General features: G+C 44.9%; 2 protein-coding genes across 5 annotated transcripts in view; both read right to left on the bottom strand.

Moving 5' to 3' along the window:
- Nucleotides 1-1,909: 1,909 nt before the first annotated feature.
- On the bottom strand, nucleotides 1,910-12,223 carry EEF1AKMT1 (EEF1A lysine methyltransferase 1). 4 transcript variants are annotated; one of them, XM_073583050.1, is made up of 5 exons: nucleotides 12,111-12,223; nucleotides 5,426-5,596; nucleotides 5,158-5,240; nucleotides 3,000-3,280; nucleotides 1,910-2,378 (listed from the first exon to the last, which is right to left on the bottom strand). In XM_073583050.1, the coding sequence occupies exons 1-5, from the start codon at nucleotides 12,111-12,113 to the stop codon at nucleotides 2,242-2,244; spliced, it is 675 nt and encodes a 224-aa protein (XP_073439151.1). In that variant the 5' UTR covers nucleotides 12,114-12,223; the 3' UTR covers nucleotides 1,910-2,241. The 4 variants fall into 4 exon arrangements, with proteins under 4 accessions (XP_073439151.1, XP_073439149.1, XP_073439152.1 ...); XM_073583048.1 differs by having other exon boundaries at nucleotides 12,053-12,136; XM_073583051.1 differs by lacking the exon at nucleotides 12,111-12,223 and adding an exon at nucleotides 11,812-11,924.
- Nucleotides 12,224-18,513: 6,290 nt separating this feature from the next.
- XPO4 (exportin 4) overlaps nucleotides 18,514-21,325 on the bottom strand; it is a 175,300-nt gene continuing 172,488 nt past the window's right edge. Inside the window, exon 23 of the mRNA XM_073583047.1 lies at nucleotides 18,514-19,957. Coding sequence (XP_073439148.1) covers nucleotides 19,760-19,957 — 198 coding nt within the window. The 3' untranslated portion in view covers nucleotides 18,514-19,759. The remainder of the gene's footprint in view (nucleotides 19,958-21,325) is intronic.

Here is a 21,325-nt window from a genome sequence, read left to right as displayed (position 1 = left end):
CCATCAAAAATTGATGCGTTTCATCAGGTTTTTCTCAGATGAAAACTTAAAAAAAAAATACTGTTGGATGTTTCTCCACCTTCTGCTGTCAGTCTATGAGAAATGGACAGCACACGGATTGCATCCAAGTTCTATCTGATTTTTTTTAAGGACTTGTATTGGAGAGTTTGATCCCAGGTGTAGATCAAGGTCGGTCATGTCTGCGTGATTTTACGCCCACCACTCGGTCTGGAATGATACATGGATTGGGGATACTCCATAGACCATAGATGGTGCGAGATCTATCCATGGAACATATAGAGAGACCACTTATGAGAAGCACGGACGACGGAATGAGGCCTTAGTCATTGGTTTCACCTTCTAATAAACGGTCCTACAAGCTCCGCTGGGAGGAGGATCTCGGGGAATCTTTATCCTTTGGAGATTGGCACAGTGTGTCACAGAATTTTATACCATTGGGCAGCCATGCGTTTGCCTTTTCAAGTGAATGGGTCTATGCACAGGTCAGTGTGTTTCCACGAACCGTGTGTCCATGGGCAAAACACGCTGACATGTACGTTTTTTAATGTCAGCACGCACCACAAAGCATCCAGCACACATGCATACGCATAACACACATGGATGTCATCCATGTGACACACATCGGTGTGTCACCACATTTTGAGAGCTATAATTTTTCCACATTTTGACCCACAGAGTCATGTGAGATCTTATTTTTTGCGGGACGAGTTGATGTTTTTATTGGTACCATTTTCAGGCACATTCAGGCTTTTTATTCCGATTTTTGGGAGTCAGAATTAACAAAAGCCAGCATTTCATTAATTTCTTTAGGGGGGTGCGTTTACACCATTCCACGTGTGGTAAAATTGATAAAGCGTTTTTATTCTTCGGGTCAGTACGGTTACAGCGATACCTCATTTATGTCATTTTTTATGTTTTGGCGCTTTTATATAATGAAAACTTTTATATACAAAATAATTATTTTTGCATCGCTTTATTCTGCGAGCTATAACTTTTTATTTTCCGGTGATGACGCTGTATGGCGGCTCGTTTTTTGCGGGACAAGATGACGTTTTCAGCGGTACCATGGATATTTATATCCGTCTTTCTGATCGTGTGTTATTCCACTTTTTGTTCGGCGGTATGATGATAAAGCGTTGTTTTTTTGTTCACTAAAGGGGTTAACTAGTGGAACAGTTTTATAGGTCAGGATGTTACAGACGAGGCAATAACAAATATGTGTACTTTTATTGTTTAGACTTTTTTAGTAAAATATTTATTTTGTGATAGAATATTTATTTTTTTTATTATTATTTTTTAAAAAAATATTTTTACAATTATTTAAATTTTTTTCTTTTACTTTATTCTATCTTTTACACTTGGTCCCACTATGGGACACAAGTTTTTTTGCAGGCTGATCACTTCTATAGCATGCAGATGAAGCAGCATCTGCATACCATATACGCTGTCAGTGCGGCACACTGACCTGAGAGACTTCCTGATCATGGACTGCGCATGACAGGAAGTTTCTCAGCTCTGGTGACCCGGATGTCGGATGACATCGGTTTACCATAGCAGCAATCGGTACCCCGCGTCACGCCACGGGGTCTCCGATCCAAAGGCAGAGGGGCTGTCAGCCTTCTACCTGAGTGCTGCGATTGTGTTCAATCGCAGTATCCCGTGGGTCAAGGTGCTGCTCCTGCCACTTAGTATGGGGTGTCAGCTGTGAGCATCAGATGACACCTGGCTGCGATCGGCCACACACCACCCGCTTGAACGGCCGATCGCTATGACGTACTATTCCGTCCATGGTCAGATAGGTCCAGGGCACATGGACGGAATAGTACGTCTGATGTCAGAAAGGGGTTAAGTACTTAAAACCAATTCTACTTAATAAAGGAAAAGAACCCGAGGTGTTCTATTATTTATCTATAAAGAACATACGTACAGATGGAGCAGAATTTAATGACAACGCATTGAAGTCATCATGGTTTAATTTCAAATTTCCCAAAAAGGATTCACCGGGCTGTTTCTCAGCCGTGTACCCAAGTTCCGGCTGCAGACGTAGGACACGCGAGGGCTCTGATGGATCAACAGAAATAGTGATCCCTCCATGTCGCCACTGGATCCCCTACGGTCTGTACAATCATCACTTCCCAGGTACGATCCGCTCCTTGGTGGGGACACGCCATGGTCAGAGCTTGCGGGATGGATCCGGTCCAGTTATCGGTCGTCGGGTATTTAGGATGCGGCATCGAGACCGATGTCATAGTTGGCAAAACATCTAAATTCATTGGCAAGTGACCGGTTGTGTCTCGGAATAAATTTACACATTTTCAATCCAAGGATCTGAGCCGCTAAATCGTCCATCACGGCCCCTGGAAAAGGAGGAATCAGAAAGTGTAAAGCTTGTACATCACTAGTTCTGCATCTTTACCTTTGTGAGACGACGTGGAAATGTGCACAGATCCCCGATCCTTTGCCTGTACAGATGTAGCAGAGCTGAATTTGTCATTTTCTATATTTTGATAACCCCTCAAAAGCTCCTCTACTACAAGTGCTTCTCACAAAATTAGAATATCATCAAAAAGTTAATTTATTTCATTTCTTCAATACAAAAAGTGAAACTCATATATTACATAGAGTCATTATCACAAACCGGTTTTCATCACCAGTCAGGAGTCGTCGTCGGGTGATGACGTCGGAGATGAAAGCCAGCTTGTGATCTGTTAATACGAGGTCCTCAATAAAGGTAATATGATTCTCTGAATATTGTGCTTTACACTTTACCTGGGCAGCGCACCGACACCTGGCTGCTTTCTACTTGCAGATACTAACATTTTCTCACTTCTTCTCATTTCCCGCCTTGCTGTGCACGTAGTCACCGAACATCCTGTGTGTCTATACACAGGACGCCATGAGGTTTGTGGTCTCCGTTCATTATTTGGACAGTGACGCAGGACGTTACCATACAGGAGCATTGCAGTGTCATCACATACCTGTGCACAACAGGATTTTCCCTTTGGTCAAGAACTGAATGGTCTCGGCCGTTTTGTGCAGACACTCTTCAGATAAGTACGGGGGGTCCGCTAATACGACATCAAAGCTGTGCTGCAGCAGCCGCTCTGGAAATTCTAATGGTTTGTTATAATCGTAGAAGATGAATTCATCTCCATACACCGAAAACCGCTTATCGTATTCCAGCAGGCACACCGTCACTTCATCCCCGACCAGCCCTTTAAGCTTCTGGTAGACGCTGGGAGCACTCACACAAGCGATCCTGAAGAGACACGAAAACCAGCAGCGACCAGTGAGGACTGCAGCCTGATAATAAGGCAGCAATAAATACAAGGAAGACCATTACTAGTATTATCTCGCCGATTGTCCAAGTGAGCTGCAGACCTAAGGAAGTCCTCCGCCCCTGTGCTGGACAACCAAATCAGGCATGCACGCCCAAAGATATGCAGAATATCACCCATCGGGAACATACATACTGAAAACAGAAAAACACACTAATGACATGTATATAAGCGGGATACGCACAAGGGGTATGTGCACACAGGGGATGAGTGCACATAAGGGGCATGCTCGCACTGGGGATGCGCACACCAGGCATGCGCATAAGGGGCATGTGCACACGGGAAATGCGCGCACCCAAGACATAGGCGCAACCAAGGCACTGGCGCAACCAAGGGATATGCGCACCCAAGGCATAGGCAAAACCAAAGCATTGGCGCACTCAAGGGATAGGAGCACCCAAGAAATAGGCGCACCCAAGGCGTTGGCGCACCCAAGGCATAGACGCAACAATGGCATAGACGCAACCAAAGCGTTGGTGCACCCACGGGATAGGAGCACACAAGAGATAGGCGCAACCAAGGCATAGACGCAACAATGGCATAGACGCAACCAAGGGATAGGAGCACACAAGGGATAGACGCACACAAGGCCCAAGGAATAGGTGCATCCATGTGACTATAAGGTCTTAGATTAAGTAGAATGCACACAAACCCACATCAAATTCCTCAATAAAATTTAAGGAGAAACTCTCTCATGTAACACTTCTCCATGAAAAAAGTATGCCATCGAGTAATATCATATTACTAGAAGTCAGACATGCCATGACTTTGTACTTGCTGAAGGCTGACCAGGGACTGATCGGCCACTGCGCTGGTGCATTGCTGTGTCCCTTCTTTTGCTTTTTGTGCACAAAATGAAGATAATAATAATAATCTTTATATAGCGCTAACATATTCCGCAGCGCTTTACAGTTTGCACACATTAGCATCGCTGTCCCTGATGCGGCTCACAATCTGAATTCCCTATCAGTATGGTCTTTGGAATGTGGGAGGAAACCGGAGAACCCGGAGGAAATCCACGCAAACACGGGGAGAACATACAAACTCCTTGCAGATGTTGCCCTTGCTGGGATTTGAACCCAGGACCCCAGCGCTGCAAGGCTGCAGTGCTAACCACCGAGCCACCGTGCTGCCCATAGCTCAGCAGATCGAGTTCTTCCGACAGTCTACGGTGTGAGGAGCCTCCACACAGATGATGCCAGGGAGTACAGAGGACTTGTCACCAGCTCAAATGTGTCTAGTTTTTGCTTTGATTTTACTCCCGCAGCTCCTGTGATTAACCAGTTTTTTTTGTCTCTTTTACATTCGTCATACGATTCCAGACATATGAACCTTTGTATTTAGTGCCAATCTTAATGGGTTTTTTTATACTAAGTACACGTGGCTCAAAGGATTCTCTGGGGCCGTGTCTTCATCATCTGCTCTGCATATTTACACAGTGACACCCCTCGTAAGGCCATAAAAATTACCAATAAATGAAAAGGCCCATATCTTTGGAACAGTATGGTGAAATCAAGTAAAAAACAAAAAAAACGAAAATGGAAAATGGAATACTCAGAGGGAGCAGCAGGAATAAAATAAGAGCAAAATGGACAGCGGCCGCCAGAGGAGTAACATAAAGAACAGCGGAACGCTGAGCATACTGAGCTCTGCTACATATGGCACAGTCGGTAAGGATCGGTGCTGGCCGACGGCTGTCTATTGTAAGTATCCACATAGCAAGACGTGAGCAGTGGCCACAGGGACACATAAGCGGCTTCCCATTAGGCATTTATGGAACACCATGAGAACACCTTACCTTCCGTTTTTCCCGGATGCCTCTATTGCTTCTTTCGCCAGACTCAGCGCAGTTTCATCGCTGTACCAAAACTGGCTCAATTGCTAGTGACCAAAAATAACGAAATATGTGTTAGAAGGATGCGAGGGCTCCCCCTGGAGGGCAATTATGGGAAAGGCAGCTTTATCACTCAATACAGAAATATATCAATCATTACTGACCCCTATTCTTCAGCCCATACACAACACACAGGCAGGATAAGACGGATCCAGATAAAGGACGCTCTTACCCAATCTTCTTCAACAGCTCCGACTGCAAACTTATCATAGTCCGGCTCTGACTTCAAAGACTCCCGCTGCTGCTGCTCAGTGTAGAAATCCTGCAACGCTGCCAACGTGTGAGCCGAGAGCTGAGGGACATCATCGTCACCATCACTGACGTCCATCACTCCGATCAATATCTGGAAGGAGAGGGATCATGAGCTACCGGTGTCTACTGCCGAGCGATCGTCTGAAGGAGGCCATTTTTCACCTACGTGTTTCATGGATAGCACCCGCACACACTATAGTCTATGGGGGTCTCACACGTCCAGATCTACAGGAGCGTCTCACAAAATTAGAATATCATCAGAAAAGGGCATTTAGTTCAGTTCTTCAATACAAAAAGTGAAAATCATATACACACGTGGACAAAATTGTTGGTGCCCCTCGTGTAATGACACAAACACCCACAATGGTCACAGAAATAACTTGAATCTGACAAAAGTAATAATAAATCAAAAACCTATGAAAATAAACAAAATGAATGACTTATTTTCTCGGGACATATTGTACTTCATGTTAGTGGTAACATTTCTTCGATATGACTTGAGTTTATTTGTGAAAAAAACGGAAATATGGCGAAAATTTTTTAACTTTTGCAATTTTCAAACTTTTAGTTTTTGTGCCCTTAAATCACAGAGATACGGCACACAAAATACACAATAAGTAACATTTCCCACGTTTACTTTACATCAGCACAATTTTGGAACCCAAATTTTTTTTGTTAGGACTTTATAAGGAAAAATTGACCAGCAATTTCTCATTTTTACACCATTTTTTTTTAGGGACCACATCACATTTGAAGTCACTTTGAGGGGTCTATATGACAGAAAATACCCAAAAGTGACACCACTCTAAAAACTGCACCCCTCAAGGTGCTCAAAACCACATTCAAGAAGTTTATTAACCCTTTACATGCTTCACAAGAACTGAAGCAATGTGGAAGGAAAAAATTAACTTTTACCTTATTTTTCGGATTATAAGACGCACTCCCCCCCCCCCCCCAAATTTGGGGGGAAAATGGGGGTGAGTCTTATAATGCCTCACTGGTACCGTTGCTGTAGGCCGCAGGCTGGGATGAGGGGGTGTCCGGCGGTGCTATGGGGGTGTTCAACGCTGAAATCTCATCTCCCGAGATCTTGGTGCCGAGATCTCCATGTGCGCATGTGCCGCCCCCGGCGGCCATTTCCCGAAGTCCACCGCACAGGAAACCATGGAACTGCCAGGGCTCTGGCCTTTCACAAAATGCCGGCACAGCCCCAGCAGCACTGCCAGACACCCCCATAGCACCACCGGGAACCCGCAGCACCACCGGACACCCGCAGCGGCACGCTGCAAATCGGAACACCCCCCTCATCCCAGCCTGCTGCCTGCAGCCCACTCCTGCCTCCTCCAGCAGCAACCCACAGTCACTACCCCCCAGTAAGCAATAAGACGCATAGATTATAAGAAGCACCACCATTTTATTAAAAAAATTTTTTTTCCTATTTTTCTCCTCAAAATTTGGGGTGCGACTTATAATCTGGAGCGTCCTATAATCCAAAAAATACAGTAACTTTTTTTTCACAAACATTTTATTTCAGATCCAATTTTTTTTTATTTTCACAAGTGTAAAAAGAGAAAATGAACCACAAAATGTATTGTGCAATTGGTCCCGAGTACGCCGATACCCCATATGTGGGGGTAAACCACTGTTTGGGCGCACGGCAGAGCTCAGAAGAGAAGGAGCGCAGTTTGGATTTTTCAATGCAGAATTGGCTGGAATTGAGATCGGACGCCATGTTGCATTTGGAGAGCCCCTGATGTGCCCAAACAGTGGAAACCCCCCCACAAGTGACCCCATTTTGGAAACTAGACCCCCCAAGGAACTTATCTAGATGTGTGGTGAGCACTTTGAATCCCGTGAAAATAAAAAAAATCATTTTTTTTTTCCACTAAAATGACCTTTTAGCCCCCATTTTTTTATTTTCCCAAGGGTATCCAGAGGAATTGGACCCCAAAAGTTGTTGTGCAATTTGTCCCGAGTACGTCGATACCCCTATATGTGGGGGTAAACCACTGTTTGGGTGCACGGCAGAGCTCGGAAGGAGCGTCATTTGATTTTTTCAACGCAGAATTGGCTGGAACTGAGATCAGACGCCATGTCGAGTTTGGAGAGCCCCTGACGTGCCTAAACAGTGGAAACCCCCCCATTTCTAACTCCAACCCCAACACACCCCTAACCCTAATCCCAACCCTAACTATAACCCTAGTCCCAACCCTAACCTTAGCCCCAATCCTAACCCTAACTTTAGCCCAACTGCAACCCTAATGGGAAAATGGAAATAAATACATTTTTTAATTTTATTATTTTTACTTAAACTAAGGGGCTGATAAGGGGGGGGTTTGATTTACTTTTTTTTTTGTTTTGATCACTGTGATAGGGTCACAGTGTCCAAAATGAACCAATAGGAAAAATCTCTTATTTTTGCCAGGTGCCGGCCGGCAGATCTCGGCGGACGCACTGAGCATGCGCCTATTTTCTTCCTGGAAGACGACGCTGGAGGCTGCGGGGGGAAGCAGGAGTCCAGGGACACCGGGAGGTACCGGGGACCCCATTTCCCTCGCCTCTGATATGTGATCACAGGAAATTAAATGTAAAATGACTTTTTTGCGGTCGCCGTTATACAGCTAATATAAACGTCGTTCGCAACACCGGGTTTGGTAAAAACAGACCCGAATCATGTTCTCTGGGGTCTCAGCTATCCCCGGCTGCCGAGACTCTGGAGAAATTTCGACTCTGGGGGGCGCTATACACTTTTTCCCAGCGCCGTTAATTAATGGCGCTGTGGTTTAAGTACCCTTAACTGCCGCCGTTAAAAGACGTATTGGCAGTTGTTAAGTCGAAGTGCTGAGCACTACTGTCAAGTGATGATGAAAAGCATGATGGAGGGAAAGAGAGGAGCGAAGGAGGAAAAGAGGGAAGGAGCGAAGGAGGAAAAGAGGGAAGGAGCGATGGAGGAAAAGAGGGAAGGAGCGATGGAGGAAAAGAGGGAAGGAGCGATGGAGGAAAAGAGGGAAGGAGCGATGGAGGAAAAGAGGGAAGGAGCGATGGAGGAAAAAGGAAGGAGCGATGGAGAAAAAAGGAAGGAGCGATGGAGAAAAAGAGGGAAGGAGCGATGGAGAAAAAGAGGGAAGGAGCGATGGAGAAAAAGAGTGAAGGAGCGATGGAGAAAAAGAGGGAAGGAGCGATGGAGAAAAAGAGGGAAGGAGCGATGGAGAAAAAGAGGGAAGGAGCGATGGAGAAAAAGAGGGAAGGAGCAATGGAGGAAAAGAGGGAAGGAGCAATGGAGAAAGAGGGAAGGAGCGATGGAGGAAAAGGGAAAAGGGAAGGAGCGATGGAGGAAATGGGAAGGAGCGATGGAGGAAAAGGGAAAAGGGAAGGAGCGATGGAAGAAATGGGAAGGAGCGATGGAGGAAAAGAGGGAAGGAGCGATGGAGGAAAAGGGAAGGAGCGATGGAGGAAAAGGGAAGGAGCGATGGAGGAAAAGGGAAGGAGCGATGGAGGAAAAGGGAAGGAGCGATGGAGGAAAAGGGAAGGAGCGATGGAGGAAAAGAGGGAAGGAGCGATGGAGGAAAAGAGGGAAGGAGCGATGGAGGAAAAGGGAAGAAGCGATGGAGGAAAAGGGAAGGAGCGATGGAGGAAAAGAGGGAAGGAGCGATGGAGGAAAAGAGGGAAGGAGCGATGGAGGAAAAGAGGGAAGGAGCGATGGAGGAAAAGAGGGAAGGAGCGATGGAGGAAAAGAGGGAAGGAGCAATGGAGGAAAAGAGGGAAGGAGCAATGGAGGAAAAGAGGGAAGGAGCAATGGAGGAAAAGAGGGAAGGAGCAATGGAGGAAAAGAGGGAAGGAGCAATGGAGGAAAAGAGGGAAGGAGCAATGGAGGAAAAGGGAAGGAGCTATGGAGGAAATGGGAAGGAGCGATGGAGGAAAAGAGGGATGGAGCGAAGGAGGAAAAGAGGGATGGAGCGACGGAGGGAAGGAGCGATGGAGGAAAAGAGGGAAGGAGCGATGGAGGAAAAGGGAAGGAGCGATGGAGGAAAAGAGGGAAGGAGCGATGGAGGAAAAGAGGGAAGGAGCGATGGAGGAAAAGAGGGAAGGAGCGAAGGAGGAAAAGAGGGAAGGAGCGAAGGAGGAAAAGAGGGAAGGAGCGAAGGAGGAAAAGAGGGAAGGAGCGAAGGAGGAAAAGAGGGAAGGAGCGAAGGAGGAAAAGAGGGAAGGAGCGAAGGAGGAAAAGAGGGAAGGAGCGATGGAGAAAAAGAGGGAAGGAGCGATGGAGGAAAAGAGGGAAGGAGCGATGGAGGAAAAGAGGGAAGGAGCGATGGAGGAAAAGAGGGAAGGAGCGATGGAGGAAAAGAGGGAAGGAGCGAAGGAGGAAAAGAGGGAAGGAGCGGAGGAAAAGAGGGAAGGAGCGGAGGAAAAGAGGGAAGGAGCGAAGGAGGAAAAGAGGGAAGGAGCGAAGGAGGAAAAGAGGGAAGGAGCGAAGGAGGAAAAGAGGGAAGGAGCGATGGAGGAAAAGAGGGAAGGAGCGATGGAGGAAAAGAGGGAAGGAGCGGAGGAAAAGAGGGAAGGAGCGGAGGAAAAGAGGGAAGGAGCGAAGGAGGAAAAGAGGGAAGGAGCGAAGGAGGAAAAGAGGGATGGAGCGAAGGAGGAAAAGAGGGATGGAGCGATGGAGGAAAAGAGGGAAGGAGCAATGGAGGAAAAGAGGGAAGGAGCGATGGAGGAAAAGGGAAGGAGCGATGGAGGAAAAGAGGGAAGGAGCGATGGAGAAAAAGAGGGGAGGAGCGAAGGAGGAAAAGAGGGTTGGAGCAATGGAGGAAAAGAGGGAAGGAGCAATGGAGGAAAAGAGGGAAGGAGCGATGGAGGAAAAGGGAAGGAGCGATGGAGGAAAAGAGGGAAGGAGCGAAGGAGGAAAAGAGGGATGGAGGAAAAGAGGGAAGGAGCAATGGAGGAAAAGAGGGAAGGAGCGATGGAGGAAAAGGGAAGGAGCGATGGAGGAAAAGAGGGAAGGAGCGATGGAGAAAAAGAGGGAAGGAGCGAAGGAGGAAAAGAGGGATGGAGCGATGGAGGAAAAGAGGGAAGGAGCAATGGAGGAAAAGACGGAAGGAGCGATGGAGGAAAAGGGAAGGAGCGATGGAGAAAAAGAGGGAAGGAGCAATGGAGGAAAAGAGGGAAGGAGCGAAGGAGGAAAAGAGGGAAGGAGCGAAGGAGGAAAAGAGGGATGGAGCGAAGGAGGAAAAGAGGGATGGAGCGATGGAGGAAAAGAGGGAAGGAGCAATGGAGGAAAAGAGGGAAGGAGCGATGGAGGAAAAGGGAAGGAGCGATGGAGGAAAAGAGGGAAGGAGCGATGGAGAAAAAGAGGGGAGGAGCGAAGGAGGAAAAGAGGGTTGGAGCAATGGAGGAAAAGAGGGAAGGAGCAATGGAGGAAAAGAGGGAAGGAGCGATGGAGGAAAAGGGAAGGAGCGATGGAGGAAAAGAGGGAAGGAGCGAAGGAGGAAAAGAGGGATGGAGGAAAAGAGGGAAGGAGCAATGGAGGAAAAGAGGGAAGGAGCGATGGAGGAAAAGGGAAGGAGCGATGGAGGAAAAGAGGGAAGGAGCGATGGAGAAAAAGAGGGAAGGAGCGAAGGAGGAAAAGAGGGATGGAGCGATGGAGGAAAAGAGGGAAGGAGCAATGGAGGAAAAGACGGAAGGAGCGATGGAGGAAAAGGGAAGGAGCGATGGAGAAAAAGAGGGAAGGAGCGAAGGAGGAAAAGAGGGATGGAGCGATGGAGGAAAAGAGGGAAGGAGCGATGGAGGAAAAGAGGGAAGGAGCGATGGAGAATAAGAGGGAAGGAGCGAAGGAGGAAAAGAGGGATGGAGCGATGGAGGAAAAGAGGGAAGGAGCGAAGGAGGGAAGGAGCGAAGGAGGAAAAGAGGGATGGAGCGATGGAGGAAAAGAGGGAAGGAGCGATGGAGGAAAAGGGAAGGAGCTATGGAGGAAATGGGAAGGAGCGATGGAGGAAAAGAGGGAAGGAGCGATGAAGGAAAAGAGGGAAGGAGCGAAGGAGGAAAAGAGGGATGGAGCGACAGAGGGAAAGAGAGGAGGGAAGGAGGAAAAGAGGGAAGGAGCGATGAAGGAAAAGAGGGAAGGAGTGATGGAAGGAAAGAGTGATGGAAAGAGGGAGCAAGAGAGGAGAAGGGAAGAGAGAGAAGCGAGATGAGGCAGGAAGGAAGAGGTGCAGAAAGAGAATGTGAGAAGATAGATGGAGGGAGATATGATCTACACAGATTTAGTTGCCCCTTCCCATTGCACATCTGACAGGCACAGGCGGACTCCACCTCCCATGAGTTTAGTGTGCTTCCTCAATGCTCAGTCAGTGCGGACCAGTCACCGTGGCGACACTGCCGCAGTCACGTCCCGCACACAGAACAACACAGGGTGCGATCACACGTGCGCCCGGTGCCGGCCGCAGGCTGATGACGTCATCACACCACGCTGAGGCCGCCGTTGGTACGCGCTGTATAAACCCATCATCTGTATAGAGTGACACGAGCAGTCACTAGCGGTCCCCGCGCTCACCTGACACACTGCAGCCCGGAGAGCGAGGTCTAAAGACGTCATAGAAAACTACACTAACCATGATGCTTCGCTCTTCCGGTGTCCCCACGCCCCGTCTACCCAGAAATCGGTGCGCTATTTATGAATGATTGGCGGGGACTGGCTGGCCGGTAGCTGCGGATTGTGGCTGTTCCTTGCACGGCTTCTGTAGTTTGCTGGGTGACTATAGCTGCCTTAAGCTAAGTGCACACGTTGCAGAACATTTCTGCTGAAAAACCGGAATCCCTTCCCAGAAACCGCACCTATTTCCGCGGCTTTGATGCGTTTTTTCTGTAGCGGTTTCTAAAAGCATGGGAGAAGCAACCGCGGAAAAATCCACAACATTAATGTGCATGCTGCGTTTTTTACTGCAATGCGTTTTTTTTTTGCTGTAAAATACACATCAATGCGCACAAAAAGTGCTGTGCAGCTTATTTTTAGCGGTTTTATAGTGAAAACCGCGGTAAAAACTGCTAAAAAACGCTGTGTGCGAACACAGCCTAAGTCCCAAGTCCACTTCCAGGGGTCAGGCAGCTCCCAAGGTGCGGCTGTGCCCGCCCTGTGTGTGTACAGCAGGGGGAGAGCTGCAGAAAATCGGGGTTTTTTCCGGCTTGATAAATCATTACCTTAATATGTGCAATGACCACTAGGAGGCGCTAACTGCACCTGGGGAACTCGAGGGTAGTAGAAAAGTAATCCCATCATTACATCCCATCATAGCAGAGCACCTGCCGTACAATTACGTCACCATACACACACGGTGCGTTTTGAGTTATTTCCTTTGAAAACGATGTGTAAATGACAGAACTGCTGTATGTAAAAGCTCATCTTAAAATTATACTGCACTCAGATGTAAATCGGATACTAGGTTTGAAAATTGCATTCCGCTCGCCCGTTTTTTCGGTCCAGATTACAGAACGTTTTTTTCCCCTCACATATGGGTATGAGCCCTTAGGATGTGGGCCATAGAGGTCCTAGTCATCGGCCTCCTGTGATACCTGGGACCTCCATTTAATGCTAGGCTTCCTACAGAGCTCTCCCTTTGAAAGCATTCACAATATTTCCCTCCTTTTGCTTTACTGGTGGCAAATCACTTCCATTCGGCAAGTTTCAGACCTGGCAGCCCTCTCCTGTTCTCGTTCTCCATCAGGACAAGGTGGTCTTGCATCTGGCAGCTTCTTTCCTAAACGTTTCTGCCTTCCATCTCAATAAGGAAATTGTTCTCTCATTCTGTCCTCCTCACCCCTCTAAGCGGTCCTTAAACAAATTGGACCTGGTCAGGGCTGTGGGTTTATACCCGTCAAGGACAGCTCCTTCAGACATTCAGAGTCCCTTTTCATAATTCCAGACGGTCATTGCAGAGGTCTCTCTGCCTCCAGGGCTACTATTGCTAGTTGTATCCACCGTCGTTCTGAAAGTATATTGGGCCAAAGCGCCCCCACTCGGGATTACGGTTCATTCTACCTGTGCAGTGGGGGCGTCCTATAAAGCTGATCATCAGGCCTTTGTTATGCAGCTCTGCTACCTGGTCCTTTGTAGAACTTTGAGAAGGTATGTAGAGTGTCCACATCTAAGCCTCAGCAGATGCAAGTCAGGTTAGAAAGGTTTTGCAAGCGGCAGTCGGCCACATACTGACCTGAGAGCTAAAGAGGGGTATGGAAAGTATTCAGACCCCTTTAAATTTTTCACTCTGTTTCATTGCAGCCATTTAGTAAATTCAAAAAAATGTTCATTTTTTCTCATTAATGTACACTCTGCACCCCACCTTGACTGAAAAAAGCAAACAAATTTTTGCAAATTAAAAAAAAAAATAAAGATATCACATAGTCATAAGTATTCAGACCCTTTGCTCAGACACTCATTTGTCACATGTTGTCCATTTCCTTATGATCCTCCTTGAGATGGTTCTTCTCCTTCATTGGACTCCAGATGTGTTTAATTAAACTGATAGGACTTGATTTGTAAAGGCACACACCTGTCTATATAAGAGCTCACAGTGCATGTCAGACCAAATGAGAATCATGAGGTCAAAGGAACTGGCCAAGGAGCTCAGAGACAATTGTGGCAAGGCACAGATCTGGCCAAGGTTACAAAAAAATTTCTGTAGTACTCAAGGTTCCTAAGAGCACAGTGGCCTCCATAATCCTTAAATGGAATAAGTTTGGGACCACCAGAAGTCTTCCTAGACCTGGCCGTCCAGCCAAACTGAGCAATCGTGGGAGAAGAGCCTTGGTGAGAGAGGTAAAGAACCCCAAGATCACTGTGGCTGAGCTCCACAGATGCAGTAGGGAGATGGGAGAAAGTTCCACAAAGTCAACTATCACTGCAGCCCTCCACCAGTCAGGTCTTCATGGCAGAGAGGCCCGACAGAAGCCCCTCCTGAGTGCAAGACATATGAAAGCCCGCATAGAGTTTGGTAAAAAACACATGAAGGACTCCCAGACTATGAGAAATAAGATTCTCTGGTCTGATGAGACAAAGATAGAACTTTTTGGTGATAATTCTAAGCGGTATATGTGGAGAAAACCAAGCACTGCTCATCACCTGCTCAATACAATCCCAACAGTGAAACATGGTGGTGACAGCATCATGTTATGGGGGTGTTTTTCAGCTGCAGGGACAGGACGACTGGTTGCAATTGAGGGAAACATGAATGCAGCCAAGTAGAGATATCCTGGATGAAAACTTCTTCCAGAGTGCTATGGACATCAGACTTGGCCGAAGGTCCACCTTCCAACAAGACAATGACCCTAAGCACACAGCTAAAATAACAAAGGAGTGGCTTCAGAACTCTGTGACCATTCTTGACTGACCCTGCCAGAGCCCTGACCTAAACCCAACTGAGCATCTCTGGAGAGACCTGAAAATGGCTGTCCACCAACGTTCACCATCCAACCTGACGGAACTGGAGAGGATCTGCAAGGAAGAATGGCAGAGGATCCCCAAATCCAGGTGTGAAAAACTTGTATCATTCCCAAGAAGACTCATGGCTGTACTAGCTCAAAAGGTGCTTCTACTCAATACCGAGCAAAGGGTCTGAATACTTATGACCATGTGATATTTCAGTTTTTCTTTTTTAATAAATGTTCAAAAATCGCTACATTTCTGTTTCAGTCAAGATGGGGTGCAGAGTGTACATTAATGAGAAAAAAATGAACTTTTTGAATTTACCAAATGGCTGCAACGAAACAAAGAATGAAAAATATAAAGGGGTCCGAATACTTTCCGTACCCACTGTATATATCCATCTCTTGCATTTTCTGATTCTATTTTTCTTTACACCCCTGGAACTGCTATTAGGCATCCCTTAGTTTCCTGTGTCCCCCAATGAAATGATTGAGAAGTTTTTTTTTGTTTTTTTTTTTTTTACAGGTACTCCCCGTAAAATCACGTTCTCTGAGCCTTCACTGGAGGACACTGTACTTTCCCCCCCTTTTCGTTCCTCTGTTGGGCCAGTGTTGTGATTACTATATGTCGCTTCTACCGTTTTCTCACTGATTAGCTTTGCTCCAGTTTGTGGGTATATCCTGCTGAGTAGCAGCTAATATTTTCTGCCTAATTTCGGCAGCATACACCCATGGTTTCCATGTTCCCCTATGAAGACTCCGAAAAATACTTTCCGGTGAGTACCCAAAAATTTATTTCTTTAACGAAAACCAAATTTCTACTGTCTGTAGAAAAAACGAAGTGGGAAACAAAGACCTTTGATAATAGGCATATTGTGGTAACAGTCCAGCAGATGACCGATAGGAGAACAGAAATATAGAAGCCGATCAGGTCTTCATTGCACGCTCTCCAACGCTGAGTGCCACGGTGAATCTGCACATCATCCGTTTCCATCCTAGAAAAGTGTAGTCTGACTTAGAGAGGACCTTCGCCGAATTGATTGGGACAATGTGCTCAAGAATAGGAGCACAGAAAATAAATGGGAAATATTTAAATCAGTTTTACACACCCACTGCGAGCTAGCCATACCGTACAGAAATAAAAGGGCTAGGAACAGGAGAACACCAATGTGGCTAAATAAGGATGTGAAAAGGGCAATAAATAACAACAAGAAGGCAATGAAGACGCATTAAAAAGTTATAGAGAAAAAAATAAAATGTGTAAAAAACAAATACATTTAGCAAAAGTGGAAACTGAGAGACTCATTGCTAAGGAAAGTAAAACAAACCCCAAACTATTCTTTAATTATATAAACAGTAAAATGATGAAAAATTGATGGTGTTGGCCCTTTAAAGAACAATGAGGGTGAAATCAGAGAGCGATGTGGGAAAAGCAAATGTTTTAAATACTTTTTTCTCAACAGTGTTCACACAGGAAAAGGATTTGCCAGGGGAAATGCAGAGTGATAATGTAAACTCCCCATTAAGTATTACCTGCCTAACCCAGGAAGACGTGCAGAACCGCCTTAGTAAGATTAAAATTGACAAATCACCAGGCCCTGATGGCATTCACCCTCGGGTATTAAGGTAGTTAAGTAATGTGATAGACAGGCCTCTATTCCTTATATTTAAAGACTCTAGAGAAACAGGGTCTGTTCCTTTTGATTGGCGGCAAGCAAATGTGGTACCAATATTCAAAAAGGGGTGTAAAAGGGAACCTGGAAACTATAGGCCGGTAAGCTTAACATCTGTTGTGGGTAAAATTTTTGAAGGGTTTCTAAGGGATACCATTATGGAATATCTCAATGTTAATAAATGTTTAACTCCATATCAACATGGATTTATGAAGGATCGCTCCTGTCAAACTAACCTGATCAGCTTCTATGAGGATGTAAGCTCTCAAATGGACCAAGGAGAATCATTGGATGTCATTTATCTCGACTTCTCTAAAGCATTTGACACTGTCCCACATAAAAGATTGGTAAGTAAGATGAGAAAGCTTGGGCTAGGGGAAAATGTGTGTAGATGGGTAGGTAGCTGGCTTAGTGATAGAAAACAAAGAGTGGTTATTAATGGTGCACACTCAGATTGGGCCAGGGTTACTAGTGGGGCACCACAGGGTTCTGTATTGGGCCCCCTACTATTTAATATATTTATTAATGATCTAGTGGATGGCTTACACAGTAAAATATCAGTATTTGCAGATGATACAAAACTATGTAAGGTAGTTAACACAAAGGAGGACTGTTTGCAACTACAGACAGATTTGAGCAAATTGGAGAATTGGGCTGAAAAATGGCAAATGAGGTTTAACACAGATGAGTGTAAGGTTATGCACATGGGAAGGAGAAACAGATGCTACAATTACTTACTAAATGGGAAACTGCTGGGGAAATCAGACATGGAAAAAGACTTAGGCATCTTAGTCAATGAGAAGCTAAATTGGAGTGCCCAGTGTCAGGCAGCTGCCACCAAAGCAAATAGGGTCATGGGATGCATTAGAAGAGGTCTGGGGACACGAGATGAAAACATAATTCTCCCTCTGTACAAATCACTCGTCAGACCACACTTGGAGAATTGTGGGCAATTTTGGACGCCGGTGCTCAAGAAAGACATTACTGAACTTGATAGGGTTTAAAGGCGGGCTACTAAAATGATAAATGGAGTTGGTTCACTACAATACCCAGAAAGATTATCAAAATTAGGTCTATTCACTCTAGAAAAGAGAAGACTTAGGGGAGACCTAATATATATGTACAAGTATATCAGAGGGCAATACAGAGATCTCTCCTATGAACTGTTTGTACCAAGGACTGTGACAAGAACAAGGGGGCATTCTCTTCGTTTGGAGGAAAGACAATTTCTGCACCAGCATAGAAGAGGGTTCTTCACGGTAAGAGCAGTGAGGCTCTGGAATTCTCTTCCTGAGGAAGTGGTGATGGCCAACTCACTGAATGAATTTAAGAAAGGAATGGATGCTTTTCTTGTAACAGTATAGAAGGTTACGAATAACAGAATATTATAGGTAGATAGTTGACCCAGCTTAGGGGAAGGAATTTTTTTTCCCTATGGAGAAAATTGGCTTCTACTCTGCGGGTTTTTTGCCTTCCCCAGGATCAACAATGCAGAACAGCTGCACTAAAAATAGGCTGAACTAGATGGACATAAGGTCTTCCTTCAGCCTTCAAAACTATGTTACTATATTAGAGTTGCTGTGAACTACTCTACAGGACCTGGTCAGTAATGTGCAGCCGCACAACCGGAAACTTGAAAACTCTCTCCTACCTCCAGGTATCCGCGGTTCTTTTAATTAGCCTGGCATCACGCTACAACGACGGCATTGTGCCAGGTTGGCTAATCAAAGAAAGAGGAGCTGCAGAAGCCTGGAGGTAGGGTGGTGGTTCTCAGGGCTGCTGTCCAGCATCTACAGGTGGTGGACCACATCCTGCGACTCAATTCGCACCAACTCTAGTCATCAGATGTTCATGTAGTGTACTGTAAGTTTCGCTGAATTGACCGTGGTTTCGCCTTAAGATACAAAAACACTTGAGACTTAGAGCGGTTTATACTGTACATTTTATACAAATTTAAAAAAAGGAAAAACAAAAAACAAAGATGCACACTGGAAACATTTGACCAAAACAGCATATTTTGCATCACCTAATGCCCCAATTTAAAGCGTGTAGACACGGTCAACTTCCATCTCGTTCATCTGTATTGCTAAAACTAACAGTCCAATGAAGGGAGGATGAAGTGGGGGAGTAATAAAAAAAAACATGTAAAAAGAAGTGAGGGGGTGGGTGGGGAACAAAACGAAGAACAGCCCATTTGTGCAAATCATTCCCACATACACACATATGAAGCTTTCATCCAGGTGACTCCAGAAAATAGTGTTGGCTTAAGGGCCTACATGGCCAACGTAGGTGCTCAAGAACGGTTAAAATCTTTTTTTTTCTTATTTTTTGGGGGAGGGCTACAAAACCCATATACATATTAAATAATATACATATATACTTTAGTTTGCATTATTTTGTAAGGCAGTAAAACGGTGACAAATTAACTCATTCTATTAGGAAAAAAAAAAAATATTCTTATATATCTCTTTTTTTCCCCCCTCTTCGCTTTTTTTTTTTTTTTTTCTCTCCTTTAGATTCCCGGCTAAAAATTACGTAGGGCAAGGCAAAAGAAACGGATACATCAAAAATACATAACATGCAACACTTGGTTCATGTACATGAAAATAATCCAAAAGTTTTTATGGTGTTTTTTTTCTTAAAAAAAAAAATCATTTGGTTTACTGAACTTATCAGAAGCAAGAACGAGGGTGTGGTAGGAAAAAAATAAAAACAATCAGAACGGTGGATTTGTGGATAGACACCTCTACATATTTGTGTCTACTGCACATTCGCTCTAACATTCTTCACCAAGATGGAATAAAATAGTCTATAGGTTAAAAAAAAAAAAAATCATTCGTTAGGCATATAACATTTCCAACCAAATGGTGAAGGGAGAGGAAAGGCACTGCAAAGAACAGGCGTCCCCATTATCTGTTTGCAGGCATATGGAAATCTCTTAGAAAAATACCTTTACCCAGTCGTCCATTCTAGCACAGCGCTCTGCTTCACCAATAGTCACACGGCTGATGCGTCTCACTAACCCCCTTCTCTTGTAACTTAAATTAATGTTCTTTTAAAACCACCCAGAAATGCAAGTGTAGGCCTGGGAGCAGATTGTGGGGGGATTGGAAAGCCATCAGCAGGTTCAGTGCATTTTGCAGAGAGGGTCCCTATAAAACTTTCGCCTCTCATTTAACACAGAGGAGACCTCCAACGTTGGCCATAAATTCTTCCAGACTCTTAAGGAAGGACATTTTCTGTTTCCGGTCCAGCGTCGGAGGCGTGCTGCTCGCCGTCAGTTTGTTGAAGGCATCTGCTAAACGTTGGTAAATGAGAGGGTCTTGCTGACTGGATAATAGAGTTTCTACCAACTCTGCATACTCCGCCTGCACGGGAAGAGAAGAGAGAAAATTAGGGGGTTGAGGGGTCACTCGGAGAAAATATGGTGGCGCATACTGGCTCCACTGTTAGTACAGGTCATCTGGTCAGGCTGAAGAATTGCAGGTACAATATGGACAAGGAAAAAAACAAACCACTATATGGTTGTATGAATAAGTCCTTAACCATGTGCCCCTGAAGTTGAGCAATATAAAAGTATTCTAGTTCTCATTGTCTTCAAAATTACCCCTTGAAGGTGTATTCCCATCTCCAAGATCCTAACCCAATATGTAGCAGTGTAATAATATTAGCAAATAGCTCCATTAAGAAATGTGGTATAGTTCTTCTGATTCGCTATGTCTTGTTCTTCAAGTGCAGCTTTAGGTATCCATGGTTACGTCCACTAGAAATTAGCCAACTGTCACTATATCAGCGTTCGTATCCATGGATGCCTAAGGTCCTGCAATATCTGCACGAGGAATGATACATAGCAAATCAGAAAAACTATACTATATCTCAGATTGGAGGTATTTGCTAATATTATTCCTACTACATATTGGGATAGGATCTTGGAGATGGGAATACTCTTAAGGACAGAGCCACTTTGTAATTTAATGACTGAGCCTCATTTTTAATATATGACAAGCGTCACTGTAGGAAGTTATAACTCTGAAACGAGTCAACCTACCCCAGTGATTCGGAGCAGGTTTTCTCGTGACACATTGTACATTGTGTTAGTGGTAAATTTTGGTCGATATGTCTTATGTATATTTGGGGATATTTGGGGAAATGTCGGAAGTTTTTGGCAAAAATGTAGAAGTTTTCAAAATTTTTGTTCTTACAAATCAGAGTTAGATCACACAAAATTGATAAATATACCCCACCACTTTACATCTGCATCATTTTTAAAACTTTTTTTTCTTAAGGAAGTTAGAAGGGTTAAAAGTTTATCAGCAATTTTTCATTTCTGCAACAAAATTTGCAAAACCTATTATTTTAGGGACCACTTCACCTCTGACGTGACTTCAAGGGGCCTATGTGACAGAAAATACCCAAAAGTGACACCATTTTAAAAACTTCACCCCTCAAAATGCACAAAACCACATTCACGAAGTTTATAAACCCTTTAGGTGCAACACAAAAATTAAAGCAATGTAGAAGGAAAAAATAAAAATTGAAATTTTACCCACAAAAAGTTTTTTGTTTTTTTTTATCCCCAAATTTTCATTTTCGCAAGTGTAACAGGAGAAAATGGACCGTACAATTTGTTGTGAAATGTTTAAGTACACAGATACTGCACATGTGGTAGAAAACTAGTGTTTTGGTGTACAGAGTTCAGAAGGGAAGGCAAACCATTCAACTTTTGGAGCGCAAAA

Source organism: Dendrobates tinctorius, unplaced genomic scaffold (genome assembly GCF_039654945.1).
Source record: "Dendrobates tinctorius isolate UK_male_01 unplaced genomic scaffold, ASM3965494v1 ptg000075l, whole genome shotgun sequence".
NCBI classification, from domain to species: domain Eukaryota; kingdom Metazoa; phylum Chordata; class Amphibia; order Anura; family Dendrobatidae; genus Dendrobates; species Dendrobates tinctorius.
Note: the sequence above shows the minus strand (reverse complement) of the source record. Positions and strands in the feature narration are given on the sequence as shown.

Bases quoted from the DNA above. Each gene is read 5' to 3' on its own strand.
- EEF1AKMT1 (XM_073583048.1), bottom strand. From the start codon at position 12,094: ATGACGTCTTTAGACCTCGCTCTCCGGGCTGCAGTGTGTCAG. The intron at 5,241-5,425 runs GTAAGAGCGTCC...TTTGGTCACTAG, and splicing joins GAGCTGTTGAAGAAGATTGG to CAATTGAGCCAGTTTTGGTA. The intron at 2,379-2,999 runs GTATGTGATGAC...CTCCTTTTCCAG, and splicing joins GAAAATCCTGTTGTGCACAG to GGGCCGTGATGGACGATTTA.